General features: G+C 43.1%; 1 protein-coding gene across 18 annotated transcripts in view; it reads right to left on the minus strand.

The window, feature by feature from the left end:
* Positions 1–16,511, minus strand: part of WWP1 (WW domain containing E3 ubiquitin protein ligase 1) — a 63,482-nt gene that overhangs the window by 35,382 nt on the left and 11,589 nt on the right. For 12 of the 18 annotated variants that reach the window (XM_036232764.1, XM_036232763.1, XM_036232750.1 and 9 more), the window contains 2 exons: positions 8,425–8,618; positions 5,695–5,785 (listed from right to left, as the gene is read on the minus strand). In XM_036232764.1, coding sequence (XP_036088657.1) covers positions 5,695–5,764 — 70 coding nt within the window. In that variant the 5' untranslated portion in view covers positions 5,765–5,785; positions 8,425–8,618. Of the gene's footprint in view, positions 1–5,694; positions 5,786–8,424; positions 8,619–8,788; positions 14,148–16,511 lie in introns of those variants that run through there. The other 6 variants (XM_036232760.1, XM_036232758.1, XM_036232759.1 and 3 more) reach the window with 2 other exon arrangements.

The raw sequence follows: 16,511 nt of genomic DNA on the forward strand, positions 1-16,511 counted from the left end.
TCATTAATGAGTTTAATTTGGTATTCTACATAGGATGTCCTGTATGTGAAATTACATAAATATTGAAAATCTACCAAAAAAAGAGTTGTTTGTGTGATATAAAGAGAGGAAATTTTAAAATCTCAATTACAATACCTCCCACCCAAAATTCTAGTAATAAACTTAAATGTATAGGATACAATGAGGATTACTATAAAACTTTACTGATGGACAGAAGACTTTAAGAAAAGGACATGACATATTCCTGGATTTAGAAGTTTTAATACTGAATAATTTCAATTATCTCCAATTTAAAACAATATTTTTAAATGATCTAAATGAAAAGACTAACATTGGTTTTGAAGACTTTTGTTGAAGGGGCCAAGGAGGAAAAGGGTGAGGGACTCAAATTCAAATGAAAGGTAAGGAAAATTAGAGAATACGAAGGCACGTTCTATTTTAAAATCCCCCCCCATCTTTATTGAAATATAATAGACAATTAGTTGCTCATATGTATATTGTACCATTCAATAAGTTTTTTTTTCAATTATAGTTGGCATACAAACAATATATTACTACTACTAACAGAGTTGGACAGCATAGTGATTAGAGATCTGCATAACTCACAAAGTGATCACTAAAGCTAAATCTAGTACCCTTCTTCCCCTTTACATATTTACTGCATTATTATTTTGCTTATGCTACATTTTACATCCCCATGTCTGTTTTGTAACTATCCATTTGTACTTAATCCCTCTGCTGTTTACCACTGTCCTCCCAACACCCCTCACATCAGGTAGCCCTCAAAATATTCTCTGTATGAGTTTATTTCCATTTTTGTTTATTTCGTTCTTTAGATTCCACATGTACGTGAAATCACGTGATATTTGTCTTTCTCTATCTGGCTTATTTTATTCAGTGCAATACCCTCTAGGTCCATCAAGGCAATATCTTTTTCCATCCCCTTCCTTTTAGTCTGTGTCTTTTCATTTGAAGTCTCTTGTAGGAAATATATGCAGGGGTCTTGTATTCTTATCCATTCATCCACTCTATCTTTTGGTTGGAGCACTTAATTCTTTTCCATTTGAGGTACTTGTTGATAGGAATGTAGTTATTACCATTCTTTACTCCTGTTTTTGATACATGTTTTATCTTCTTAAAGAAGTCCCTCCTATACTTCCTGTAATTCTGGCTTGGTGTTCATAAATTCCTTTAGCTTATTTTTGTCTGGGAAGCTCTTTATCTGTTCTTCGACTCTAAATGGTAGCTTTGCTGGATAAAGGATACTTGCTTGTAGAGCCTGGGTTTTCATCACATTGCCTATTTTGTGCTAAGCCCTTCTATTCTGCATAATTTCTTTTGAAAAATCAGCGACCAGTCTTATTGGTGTTCCCTTGTAGGTAACTGCTTTCCTCTTGATGCTTTTAAGAGTCTTTGTACTTAACCTGTGGCATTTTCAGTATGCTGTGTCTTGGTGTGGGCCTCCTTGGGTTCGCCTTTTTGGTGACTCTACGCTTCCTGGGGTTGTTGTCTACTTCCTTTACCGGGATAGGGAAGTCTTCCATCCCTATTTCTTCAAATAGCTCTTCGATGTCGTTTTCCTCAGGAACTCCTATGTCATGGACACTTTTACATTTAATTGCGTCCCACAGGCTCCTTTTTCTTGCTGTTCTGGCTGAGTGTCCTTGGCTTCCCAGCCTCTTCTTCATCCACTCTGTTGACTCCCTCTAATATACTCTTCATCTCAGACAACGTGTTCTTCATTTCTGACTGGTTCCCTTTTATAATTTCCATGTCCATTTTTATGGTTTTTATCTCTTTGTTAAAGTTCTCAGTGAATTCATCCACATTTCCCCTAAGTTCATCGAGCATCTTTCTAACCAGTGTTTTGAACTCTGCATCTGTTAGATTGCTCGACTCCGTTATTTCTGGATCTCTGCTCTGTTCCCTCATATGCTTTCTGCTTCTTTGTCATCCCACCTTGGCTGCCTTTCTGTGTTTCTACGTACTAAGCGAAGCTCTTAGTCTCCCAGTCTTATTAGTGTGGCTTTGTGAAGTAGGTGTCCAACAGCACAGTCCTAAGAGGGGTTCAGCTGCAGGCCAAATTTAGCCCAAGCCTCTACCCCTCCAGGGCCACCTGTTAAGATTCAGCAAGCGACCCACAGATGCTGTGCTTACGGTTGGTTGCTTCAAAAGGCCACTCAGGAAACTGAGGTCAGCTGCCACGAGTGAGAATCTTGGAGTTGGCTCAGCAGGGAGGACGGGACTCGCTGAGGTTACATCCTGGATGTGGCTTGGGTTGGGCTGTGAGTTGGGGGAGGTGGAGTTTTGGGAAATCCTCTGGGGGATGATGTCTCAGCCATGGTAGCGCTGGGTCCACACACGGGGAGCGGGGAGGGCTCCACGAGGAACGGACACCACCAGCACTCACACCTGGGCAAGAGCCTCGGCCCAGCCCTCGCTCTGACAACTCCGCGGCCCCCTGTGCGTGCCTGGTGCCCCCCGCGCATCTGACCCAGTGCTCAGAACAAGGAGGTCCATGACCATGAAAGCCTGACTGCGGACACGGCCCCTTTAAGAGGCGCCTGCAGCTGCCGCAGCCTCTGTCCCACTCAGCCGCTGGGCCTGGGCCGACGGGCGCCTTCGCCCCTCCCTTCTACGCTGCAGGCTGATTAATTATTTCCCTCCCTAGGTGCAAGGCTTCTGTTAGTCTGGATCCCAGGTGACTTTGCTTGCTGTTTGCTCTGTGTTTCTGTCACAACGCTAATGTGGTCACAAGAGGCATGAACGAAGCCTCTCTCCATTTATTTTCAAGAGCCTCTAGCGAAGGCATGTTTTAAAATGCAAAATAATGAGAGATTTTTCCCAATGTAAATATTTTAAAGTACTATAAAATTTTAAAAGTTTGCCTGTGATATGAGAGCAGAGATGAAAAGAACAGAGTAAGATGTTAGGTTATGATAATGTAGGATTTCAAATCAATGAGAAAGAGAGATTATTCCATAAATGTTGAAGCATTTCAAAAGAATAAAGTTGAATCTATAATTCACAATAGTCATACAAAAATAAGACACAAAAGATTTAAAATTTTTAAAGTGAAACTATTAAGATAAAACACACAATAGCTAATAATTTATAAACGTGGTTATAAGAGCCCATTAGTTTTCCACTCTCAAGTCTTATCTTTTTATACATTTATACACTTGGTTTCTGACCTTTTCCAGTAGAAAGCATGAAATCTAAAATATTGATGATTCACTTCTGTGTGCTCTTACGCATGTACAAACCGTACCACAAAATAAACACATGCATGCACACCACACTACTGTATAAACCATATTATGACAGGTAGTTTCCTGATTTTTTTGTTAGTTTTCCTGCTTTCCTTGATAAATGTTCTAATTCTTATTTGTTGCTGCCAATCAGATGTAGGTTAAGAACAGAAATAAGAATAAAAATAAGTGAGCTAATCGAGTTTCTCAGTTTAAAGACCACAACCTGCCAGACTGCGACAGGCAAGGAGCCTTCGTCATCACACTATCTGATCATCTTAAAAAGAGAAGCCAATGCCATGGTCGCTGCTCTCTAGTAAGAGGCCTGCGGAGTGGGGCCTAAGACCTCTGCTGGCCTCTGTCCCAAAGCCAGGCACATGTCAGATCCATCTCGGTTTCCATGTGGGACAAACGAGAGCAGTACAGTCATTCTACCAGGTACTGCTAGACCCGTACGGCTACAGGTGTAAGGCACTCGACAGAACGAAAGGCGAAGGAGGCAAGAAGGGAAGAGCGGAGGCCCCGGCCCCTGCGGGAGACTGGCACCTCCGGCCGCGGAGCTCTGCACAGCAACAAAGAGGTGCACGCAGTCACCCGCCACGGAGCAAACTTGGTATCGCTGTTAAATGAAGAAAAGCAAGTGCAGAAGTTCCGAAGAAGTGGGGTTTGGGAGGAGAGCGAGGATTGCCTGCATTGTACAGGTCTGCGGAAGGGTGGACCAAAGCGAACAGTGTCTACGGGGCAAGGGAGAGGGAGGCATGCGATGGGGCACAAGGCATCTCCAAAGGTGCCTGGGGTTAAGACTCCGGAACGGCACGGATGCTCTCCATGGTGACAAATGTAATCAAATAAATAACTGGAAACAATGAATCTGATCACCCAGTGGGTGGCATAACCATTTTGAGCCGTGGTATTGACTACATCCCTTAGGGGGGACTCCCAGAGATCTTAGACTGCACTGAGCAGCCCCATTGTTTTTGACAGTTTTAATGTTGCTATTTTGTGTGTGTTAGGAGAGAACAGATATAACTATGTTGTCATTTGGAATTAAGACTTTCAGGGTAAGAGAAAGTCGAACTAAGTAAAATGCCTTTTGAAACATCAGAGGAAAGTCAGGATTTGTTCTTTGCTCTCTAAGATGAGAAGCATGTCCTCCCTCCGTTCACCAAGAACTCCTAGAAACAACTGACCTCACACTCAGGGGCCACGGGGTTACGGGGCATCTGCTTACCTGACCCGACTCCCACTCTGCTGAGACACCGCTTCCCCTAACACTCCAGGCGCAGAGCCATGCGCACACACCTCCCGGTCTGCACCCGCGTGGTGGCTTATTACACACACTATGCCACACCCTGCCTTTCACTGATCGGCGGCGCGACCTCAGCACTTGGCTCCCACTGGCACGCAGATGCAGTTCCTTCTCTTCCCTTCATTCCACTGTCTGCCCAGAACTCCACTGCCAGTTTCTGCCATTTCGATCCCCATCGCCATGTCTCTCTACGTTTATGTACACGCACACGCTCTTATTTATATACAGCACACATTACAAACTCTATACATACTTTACTTCCAGGAAGTTATCTTACGGATATTTATATCGTTTATATAAATAATTATGTAAATGACATAATACTTCATAAATTATAAAGTACTGTTTATCATTATATAAACAGTATAAAATCTGCAAAATAAATTTCTATAAGTACAACCGCTGGCCTACGGACCACTGCGCCTGGAATCATGTATTCCAAGCAGCAAGGACACTGATCGGAAGGGCCCTAACCGTGGAACCATGGAGCCTTTATCCTTTTGCAAACGCTGACCCCTCCCTCCAACGCTCTCTGCTTCCAACCTAACTTGAGACCAACTCCGACTCCTCCCGAGGAGTTACAGCATCGCCCTCCGCGAGTCCTTCCCCTACACCAGTCCGTAAGTCCTCAGGCCTCCTCCAGTCCCGAGCAGACCTAACACACCTTGACCTAAGCCCCTCGCTGCACCAGGTTAATGAACACACTGCACGGTAACTATCCATACAAAATGCACCTGTTTCACCACTGTAAATTCCTGGGAACCAGGGCCTTGTGTGTTCATGTGTGCCATTCCACTTAACAACTATCTGCCCAATGACTGACTGGATGGCTGAATGGATGACAGGAAGCCTGTGGCTTCCTTCTCCATCCTAATAATCATTTACGGACCAAATCGATGATGCCTATGCCAATACTCAGATTCTCCCACGACCCAAGATATATCCTCTCTGCATCCAGCACAGGTTCTATAAATATTTACTGAATAAATAAAAAGCTTTTAGAGGGTATCTACCTTTGAGTACACTAGGGTATGACTCTAAAAGAAAAGATACAGAATAAATCCACTGAATTAGGATTAAAGGAAAGTTTCATCTGTAAACCACTATTTTAAATTATTAGAAAAAATAACTTACCAGTTACCTGTAACTGCAGCCTTCCACTGTGGTTATTACTAGTATCAGACCTTGGTGAAGCAGTGGCCATCTCCCAAAATTCAGCTTAAACCTATGAAAAATTTAATTTATTCATGTGTTAGACAAGAGATTATTTTCAATGATTAAAACAAGTTGAATCAATTATAAAATCACACCTAACAGAATATTTCGACTCATCACATGTTGGTATAGTCATAGTTATATTCCATTTAAAATTAAGACTTAGTACTACAAGTATTACAGAAGAATATGGCCAATAAACCATATCTGGGTCAATCTGAGCAAATAAACCAGGTCACATGTTGATTTGTAAGCAAATAATTTTAATCTATCTTATTACGTATTTAATATTTACATATGTAGCATATATGTATTATCTAAACCATCTGAGTAGTTTGCCCCTTTACCCTTTAATATTTAGTGTGTATTTCCTAAGAATAAAAACATTCTCTTAAATAATAACAGTACAATGATCAACTTCAGGAATTGAATTAGTATATATTACTGTTATCTAATGTATATTCTGTAATTCCGTCAACTGTCCCAACAACACCCTTTATCACAATTTTTAAACATGGTATCTAATTCAGTCTATACACTGCATCGGTTGTCAGATCCCCAAGTGAGCCCTGCATTTTTTTTTTTTTTTAATACATATAGCACCTGGCCTTCCTAGGCATTCTCTCATCCAAGTACTAACCAGGCCCGACCCTGCATGCTTCTTTCTACAGATTTTTTTAAGCTGTTTCACTCCTCCACTCCAATTTTTACTTTTTAAATAAAATGCAAAGCAGAACTACTTCCACTTTCTTCTGCATGATGAATATTTTAAGGCTAAACTTCTATCCACCCTTAACCTACTGAAGATAAAGTGGAACATTCTGGGCAAGACTGAGAAATACTAATGAATATTAATGTCTACTCTATTTTTCCCTGTTTGTAGTCTTTTCTGTGCTCCATTTAGAGCCTTCCCCAAATTCAGGGACCTAATACTCCAAAACCATTATGTTCTCTTTACTTCTTCGCAGTTGCATATGTTATGTATGCGTGTGTGCAGACATGTGCATGGCTGTGTGCGTAAAAAGACAAGATAACTGGCTCTAATTAACATATAGTCACAAGGTCTGAGATGTCATTTGGGCCAAGACGCATCCCATAGACGAGAGAATGGACGCGGGGACCACATCTCCTCGCAGGCGCCTCGGCTGCCATGTTTACATGAGGAAAGCAGTGCGAATGGAGGCCTTTGAAAAATCAATGAAAATCAATTGAAAACTGAAGATTTCATAGCCATTTTAAAAGGTCTTCCTGCTTAAACGTACATGGATTCTGGATAAATTAAAACTAATGTACTTTTCAAACACTTATGTTCTCATACAAAAGCAATTCAAAGTGGACTGGTGATATAAATATGAAAGGCAAACTTTAAAACTTTTAGAAGAAATTACAGCCAAAAACTATTGTTTTGTGTCTCCCAGAACAGAAGGATTTCTTAAAGAAGCATGTAGGTAGGGTTAAAGAAGCATACTAACCAAAGAAAGTGTAATTATTTTGACTATGTGGAAACCAAGAACTTCTGTTAATTGTAAAACATCATCAAGAAAACCAAAAGACAATCAAACTGGGAGAGATTCATTAAACGCAAAACTAGTCAAGGATTAGTATGTGAACTATATAAGAACTTACTTCTATAAAAAATAACACAAATGGGCGAAAATCTGAACAGGAGCTTAATTGACAGAGAAACTTGCAAGGCCAATAAGTATATGAAAAGATGCAGAATCTCATGAAGCATCAGAGAAATACGAGTTATGATCACATGAGATGTTTTTAAACTCACTAGAAAGGTGAAAACTAGACATTTTGATAGCATCAAATAATGGCCGAGAAGGTGGAACCGTGATGGCTCTTAAACAGTGGTACTAGGTGTTTCAATTGGTAAAATCCTGCTGGTAGGTGTTAAAATTGTTGGAAAACATACTCTGGATTTTCTTCAGATTGTATAAATCTTTTGCCTTAAAATTGTTGGGAAACAATGTGGCATTATCATGTAAAGTTGAACATTTGCATGTCCTTCAGTGAGCAACTCTAGATATATGCTATGAAAATGTTTGTCCTCATGTGCCAAGTAAAAGCATTCTTCATAAAAACAAACACAAAAAATACTCAATGCCCACGGATAGAAAATAGTTATATTAGGCTCATACAACGGAGCATGACGCAGCAGTGAGGATGAACGATGGCAAGGCAACTTATGAATGGATCTTAGGAATATGACAGTGAATGCAAAAGACAAAAAGAATAGCGCTCTAAGTATTAACACTGCCTGTCACTCAGTCCTGCTTCTAAGATCTGACACTCCACACCGAGGCCATCAATAAATGCTACCTCGCTTAAACATGAAGAAATGAATTCTCTTGGTGGTTATCATGATCCCACCTTTTGCCCTGCGTTTCGTTTGAAAATGCCACATTTCTATGACTGAAAAAGAAATCCAAAGACACTGTGGATCCTGAGTCTCAAGCCAGACAGTCAGCAGACCCTGAATGCAGCCCCCTAAAGAGCCAGCACCGAGGTCAAAGGCAGTCACATGAAGAGCGGTCACTTTCAGGGAGTACACTGTGACTCTTGCCCAAACGTTTCTGAGCAAACTAACGAACTCATGTTGAGTGCTTCTGCTACGCTCCGCGCTCTGGGCAAGGAACTTACTCTGTGTGTGGTGCGGCAGCATCCACAAGGTCCAAAAATAAGTCTCCACGATTACTTTCTCGTTATAAATTTGAATGTTCACACGAGATTTTCCTATGTATTCTTTTAGGATGCTTGAATGTTCTCTTTGAAATGTATGAAGATTTGTAAGTAGACTTTATAACAAAATACCGCTTGTGCAAACTTTGAAAAGCCTATAAATGGAAAAATTATTAAACTCAAAACAAAAAATATATATATTTGTGTTAATACTATTTTAAAAAAAGGTATTAAAAAAAAATTCAGAATAGCAGTTACTTCAAGGGTTGGGAAAGACAGGCCATGAGGACCAAGGCACTCGCGGTAACTAACTGCAGAGACTGACCTAGTTCTTAAGTCGGTGATTGGTTCCCAAACGTTTGCTTTTGTTATTAACTTCCGTATGTTACACATAAACCAGAATGTTCAAACTACAGAACTTCCAATAATTTAAAGAATGCAGGGAAGTGGCGGTCACTAGTTATCAGGGGTGATGGGAAGGGCGTAGCCTGCACCCTGGGAAGGAAAAGCAGGGAGAGGCACGGCTTCTGCGCGGGTGGTGTGCAACTCGTCTTCCAGGAAACACACTCCGTCCTCTGAACAGTAAACAAGGGACCTAAGGGAAGGGGAAGACAGTAGCTCGTCTGGAGGTGGATTAAAGGAAATCGAGGGGCTTTATTAAATGAATGAGGCAGAAAGATAATTGCTGAGAATAAAGGAGAGGAACGGGCATGGGCCTAGTTATTAGGGAAGAGCTGTGAAGCCTGAAACACTGCGCAGCCCGGGAGCCGGCGCCAAGCCGGCAGAAGACCGTTCGCCCTGCTCCCGCGTCCCGCACCGCCGCCCGGAGCTGCTCCTCCCCTCGCTCTGCGGAACCCGACCCTGCGACCGCAGCGCGTGCGAACTGCAGAACAAGACAGAGGCGGCACAGAACTGGCACCTTCTCGCCTTCGAGGGGAAGACACAGCAAATGAAATGATCGATTTCAAGAAACAGTTCCCACGCGTCGTTTAACAACGTGAAGTTGCGTGGCACTTAGAACACGCGGCTCCACGTGCCCTTGAACCTGAGCGTCACAGTGACCGTCTGGACAGAGGCACTACCCCCTCTCACCCCGAGGACGTCGAGCCTCCGCAGCGTTCACGCGCACAGCTTTATTTTTCGTGACGATGCATATTACGGGGCTACAGTATAATGAACTATCGACGCCTGGCGGGTTAACGGCCTCAGCACAGCGGGGCCGTCGTCGCTTGCCCTGTGCCAGGACCGCGCTACACACTGGGGGCGTGACAGCGAGAAAGGCTCGGGTCCCTCCGTCCAGGCGCACATAGTCCACCGAGGACAGAAACCTGTGAACACACACAGAGCTTTCAGTGCGACCGTCACTGACATGGATGCGGGATGCCAAGGAGCACGCTGGGGGCGCCCAGGAGGAAGCGGCGAGCCCGGCCGCCAGCACGCAGGAGGCAGCTCAGAGAAAGCCGCCTTTGGATGAACTGGGGCTTCAATCGCGGCGGGGCTGAGTGTTCAGAGAACTGCTGAGCCGGCTAGGAAATGGAATGCGAGGGTGGCGTGAAGCGACGGGGCTCACGGCCTCAGGGTGACCTGGCCTGTGCAGGTTCCTGCGGAATGGTTTATGCGCCATCGACGCACACCAAGCATAGTAGCCTCGTTCATCCTGAGGGTGACCCACAGACACGGGGAGATGTCAATGACCGGGACTGCATTTTAGATAGACAAATCTGGCAGCAGTGGGGGTCAGATTTAAAACGAGTTTATCTGAACCAGAGTGTGAACAAAAAAAGACCAGCCAGCTGAAGATCTGCAACCAGAGACTACGGGGTAGCTGAGGACTTGAAAGGTCGCCTGAAAGACTAAAATTCCCACCTCGCTCTCTCGGGGGATGAAGGTGCCGTAGCCAGGATAAGGACTTAAGAAGAGGAGCAAACTGTGGGAGACGAAATGGCACAGTTTTCAAGAGCCAACTCTGGAGTCAGGATATTTGGATTTCATTTCTAATTCTGCCACTTCACGGCTGTGTGACCAAGCGTGATAAAAGAAAAAGCAAAGTTTGAGTTTTAACAAACCTTAAGCAAATTGGTTATTCATCCAAATGAATTTAGGTCATAACCCATGCCCAGAGCACATGGCCGTTGACATGTAAGCTGACGACGTCCAGCAGAACCCTTTAAAGTGCCACGGAGAAGATGGAGCTTCGTCCTTATTCAGCTACAGCGAATACAGGGCCCTTAACACAGACACGAAACTACAGTTCCCGCCTCCAAGGCTCCAGACTGTCCAGTCCTCGCGTGTAAGATACACCTTTACTGCCTGCTTACTTTCAGATGTCACCAGGTGAGAAGCAACATTTTAAAAAACAGCACCAGATCTGATCCGTTTTGCACACTCTGCCCAATGCCTGGAAGAGCCGGGGAAACACTGGCATGCATCTATCTGCCCGGACCAATTAACAACGACATACTGACTGGCTAGTCTGTAAAGTGGGCATGGCAAGAACACAAAAACGGTAGAAGACAGAGTCCTAGCTTCAATACTGACTCTAGAAGACAAAATTAACTCACAGGAAACACCTCGGGAACGAGAGAGGACGGTCCTCGCAGGTGCTAGAGAAGCTGAGTCTCGTGAACGTGGAACTTGGAAGTTGAGAAAGGTGAGAAAGCCCGCACTTAGCCAAATTTATTGCATCAACAGCACGAAATTTAAAACGCAATCACTGTGGAAAAGATAAAGATGAACCAAGCAGCCTCCCATGTCCTGAAATATCCAAGATTCAGCAACTTTAAAGCAGAAAATAAGTATTTCATAAGAACGAACTCGAAACAGGAAAATTTAAACAATACGTAAATATTAATTCTATAGAGAACATTTGTAAAAAGATATTGTTGGTTATTTCGGTGACTTTATAAAATGCGACAGGAAACAAGAGGGTGACGGCTTGTCCCAATTCGCCGGACCTTCCGGTTGTGGTCCCGCTCCCTGGCAGAACCCCCTGGATGGGAACTGGGTAACCTTAGGAAACAACATGATGGCTCTAAGTGCATAGGCAGCTTTTCTGATGACTCTCGAAGAGACTTTTCTAGTGGGATCCTGTTATAATAAAGCATAATTCTGTTCAACTTTACATTTCTATATGACCCAAATACTCAGGGGAAAATCCGTTTCACAGGGACTGCTCATCACCAGGCCTCGATGTCACGCAAACAGACTGCACGTGTGGGGAGGAGGAAGGGGCGGGGAGCTTTCTCAGAATCGCCTGCACCAAACTCTGCAAATCATCACCACCGTGGTCTCCCGAGGGCCTGAAGACACTTCCGACTCCCCGAATGGCTTCCTCACAACGCGCGGTCCTACTGCTCCCCCGACTCCGTGCTGTCATCTCCACTCCACTGTCTCGCCATCAACTGCCAACAACTGCTGGCCTCGGATCTGGCCTCCCCCCTCCCAGCGACAGGCACAGAGGGCCATCGAAGAGCCCACTCTGCTCACAGCCCCCCTGCATCCAACGTCAGCATCTGCCCCTCGACTCGGGACCCTCGGCCCCAGTAGCGGCAGCACCACCGCTGCTTTATGCCCGCAGAGCACTTCAGAGTTCCAAACCTCCCCACACGCACCTCAGGGAGACAGGAGGAGGGCAATCGGTTCCAAGCTGAACAATGCGATGTGGGGATGACCTTAATTCCTGTCTCCCACAGGCCTTTTTTCCCCAGGATCTCTCCGCAACTTCCCTCTACCTTCAAATAAGCTCGGGGCTAAGGTCTCAACCTGTATGTACTTTCAATTGCTTGGGAGCAAAGCCGGTTGATTTCTCAGAATCTTTGTCTACACTGACCTCTCTGTATAAAAGTCAATGATTAATCCTCTCAAATGCAAAATGCAGGACTGTCACCCTCCTGATAATTTATAAGTGACACTAGGTGAAAAAGACCACTTCTAAACACTGCCATTCCAGCAACTTGAAGAGCACCTGCAACGTCTACCAAAGGACAGAGGGGCATCCGTGGGTACCCCTTAACCTCTGTCTAGAGTTCGGCTATTTGTTTTAATCTGAAAATGCCTATCCAGCCATAGGCTCTAATAACCTCATCTCTCTCTCTTCGCCTTTTCTGCACTCTCAATTTCAATCTTCCTTTCAGTGCATGATATATAGCACCTTACGGGAGCATCACAGAAGGGTTTTGAATGAGAAAAATGTTTTCATCTTCCAAATGCCAAATTTCCTAAGCCAGTATTAATACCCACCTTTTATTCTCTCCACCCACTTCCGGGTTTTCAACCGGAGGAAGTAAATACGTGAATTTTTCCCAAGCCTTATTTTCAGTCTTCCAATTTACACCTTTTTTTTTTTCAGCAACACAAAGCTAGCCCTTCTCTGGACATCCCTTCCAGGTATATCTCACGTCTCCCATCTCTTCCTATTTTTCTTAACCTACTTCACTTTCTTGTGCATAATGAATTTACATTCAACTGTATTTTTCAAGTGTTATTCCTCTCAAACATGACAAGGGAAATCTCTCTGCTTTACAATTAACTTTTCTCAAAAATTTTACATTGAGATACACCATACATGTCACAATTTGAATTTTCTAAGCACTGCCAAGTTAGGTAAGGAGGCAATTCGAGACACTAATGCCTCTCACGCATGGCGGCCTACAGAAGCAACCCAAAATCTGGGACTGAAGGCCTCAGGGTTAGAAATCAAAACGCGAGGACAGCCAACCAAGGCCTCAAGCCATAGCCAGTCAAATGACTTTCCTTCTCTGCCTCTGCACTTTCTCCATGTGAGCCTTTCCTCCGGCTCCTGTCAGCGGGGGGCTTGGTGCTATCCCGTTCGAAGTAGACCCTTTTCAAATAAACTCTTAAAATTCTTAATATGGCTGTTTATCTCTTCACAGTTCTAAATCTTGACCCATCTCCAGATACCCTTTTTGTGGCCATTTTCGACCTTTTCCAAACAATGTGAATGTCTTGCTCTCAAAATTACTCTATAACTCATCTATCAATTATACGAACGTCTTTCTCTCACTCAGATTAACATTTGCAGATACTCCTCACCGCACTCATCAAAAGCTCTGAATTTAACTTCATGCCTCCTCCAATCACCATGGCTTATGACATCCTCCTAACTGCTGCCCGCTCATTTCCTGTAATTTACTTCCTCACTGGTCATCGACCTAAATCGAATCATCCTTCAAGATTCAGCTCCTGTCATCTCTCCAGTTTTGAACTAGTTGCTACGCATTTCATAGCACTGCAACCAAGTTTATTTCTCCATCTCCCCCATTACACTGTAAATTTCTTTATTATGGCTCATGTTTTTTCATTTTTCAATTACACTTGACATACAATACCATATCAATTTCAGGTACAAAACAGATTAAACATTTACATAACTCACAAAGTGATCACCGGAGTAAGTCTAGCGCCCCCCGGCACTACATGCAGTTATAATATTAACAACGTTCCCTACGCTGCACTCTACATACCAGAGACTGTTTCCGTAACTGGCAACGTGCGCATCTTGATCCCTTCCCCTCCCTCATCCGTCCCCTCAAACCCCCTCATCTGTATCTGCTTGTTCATAGACTTCTTTAGATTCCACATGTTCGTGAAATTATGTGGTATATCCCTTTCTCTGACTTCATTTACTTACAATATCCTCTAGGTCCACCCATGTTGTTGCAGATGACAAGATTTCATTCTTTTTTCATAGCTATTATATATGTGTGTGTGTATGTGTGTGTGTGTGTGTATCTATATACACACACCACCTCTTCTTTATCTACTTGTCTATCAATGGACACAGGTCGCTTCCATATCTCGGCTATTATAAATAATGCTGCAATGAACATAGGGATGCATATATCTTTTCAAATTAGAATTTTGGTTTTTTTTCAAATACATACTCAGAAGTGGAATTGCTGGGTCTTTGTCTCTTACTATAGTCCTTATTTTAAAGCCCATTTTAAGTAAGTATTGCTACTCCGGCGTTTGTTTTGTTTTCACTTGCATGAAATACCTTTTTCCTTCCCTCGTAGTTTGTCTTTCAATCTGAAATGGGTCTCTTTTAGGCGGTATACTGAAGGGCCTTGTTTTCTTATCCACTCAGTCACCCTATGTCTTTCAATTGGAGTATTTAATCCATTTACATTTAAAGTAATTGACAGGTATGCAGTCATTGCCGTTTTATTGTTCACATTTATCTTTTATCTTCTTCTAAACTAAGCCCTTTTAACATTTCTTGCAATACTGGTTTGGTGGTGGTGAACTCCTTTGATTCTAAATGATAGCCTTGCTGAGTAATCTTGGTTGTAGGTCCTTGCTTTTCATCACTTTCCCTATTTTGTGCCAATCCCTTCTTGCCTGCAAAGTTTCTGTTGAGAAATCAGCAACAGTCTTAGGGAAGCTCCCATGTAGGTAACTGACTGCTTTTCTCTTGCTGCTTTTAAGATGCTACATTTTGTTTGGTTCTTTTTCTGGAGCTTTATTCTGTTTTGTTTTGTTTCGGTTTTTGTTTTTTTCCAAATGGGACATGTTTCCTTGTCTCCCCATTTTGGCTACCTCCCTGTGTTTATTTCTATGCATTAGGTAGACTTATTATGTCTCCTGATCTTAGTAGAGTGGCCTTATATACTTAAGTGTCCTGTGGAACCCAGTGGTTCAGTCTCCCTGGTCTCCTGAGCCGGGTGCTCCAGCTGTGTCCCTTTTTGGGGTTGTGTGTGCTCTCCTGCTGTAGGCACACTGACGGGAGGGACTGACCCTCAGGCTGAGTGGCTGTGAGGAAAGGCCATGACCACAGTGGAGGAGCTGTTGTGTGGGGGCTGACACTGTGGAGCAGGACTTGCTTTAGTGGGGCTGTGGTGTGTGCCCAGTCTGCCCTTTGGGTACACACCTAATCTTTATAATTCCAGCCCCTAGCCTAGTGTTCAGCCTTTACCAAATACTCAATAAATGTTAAATGAAGATTCACAATTACTAAAACAGTACTGTGGACTTGGTTAGGGTGCTTAGGTTTAAAGGGGGGGGGGGGGGGCTATACAGCATAGACCTGAAAATTTTAATTAAATTACAAAGAAAATCCTGAACAAGTACTGTATACCCTCTCTCATTTTTGCCTTAATTCTGAGCTTCAAGTCCATGTCCACCTAACCAATGTGATTTCATCTCCACAGCCTCCCCCAAAATGTTCAATACAAAAATGTCCAATACAAAAGTAAAGCCTAAATGTTGCCTAAAATGCTCATCTGACTTATTAAATAAAATGGCCAAAAGTGCATAAACAAGGGAAAAGCTCATTAAACTTGGACATTCTCTAGCCCTAATCATTCAAAAATAATTTAGAAGTCACATACTAATCCCCAGATTACATATCAAGTGGACTTTTCTAAAAGTCTGGGAGAAAGATGGCTGCTTAGAACCCAGTACAAAATTCCCCGTAGAAACATGGTTGGCTATCAAGACCAAGCCGCAGGCGCCCACCAGACACACAACATCTAAACCACGTGTCCTGTGCAAGGAAACCTACTATTCCAGAGATGTTTCAGGGCTGACACAAATACTTAGTATCCACATGCACTGCTCCCACAAAGTTAAAGCAAAATTCCAAAATAAATTACTGACACTGAAAAAAGGTATCAAAAGCACTTTGCATGGTGCCTGGCATATAGTAAACACTCAATAAATTACTTCTATTTTTACACAGAATCCCTGATTTCAAACTTCTGTGTTCATCAAAATAGCTGTATCTTTCTCACTGCAAACTGTAAATTGCAAAAGTACAGGACAAATCCTCACCACTGTAACCACGTGCCTCCTTCAAAGCCTGGTGCCCACAAATTTTCGATATCTGTCTGCTAATGGAGGGCACAGTGTCATCAAGATCTGGAAACAAAGAGGCTTAAAACCAAAGAGCATTATTTAGTTTTAGGTGCTCTTTTAAATGAATTTCCATATTTTTCAAACTGATTTTTTGTTGCTTAAAATAGTCATCAAAATGAAAATAAGTATAAAAATTCATAAAGAAAATACTCCTCCAAGAGCCACCAGCTCAG

This window comes from Rousettus aegyptiacus, unplaced genomic scaffold (genome assembly GCF_014176215.1).
Source record: "Rousettus aegyptiacus isolate mRouAeg1 unplaced genomic scaffold, mRouAeg1.p scaffold_m13_p_15, whole genome shotgun sequence".
NCBI classification, from domain to species: Eukaryota; Metazoa; Chordata; class Mammalia; order Chiroptera; family Pteropodidae; genus Rousettus; species Rousettus aegyptiacus.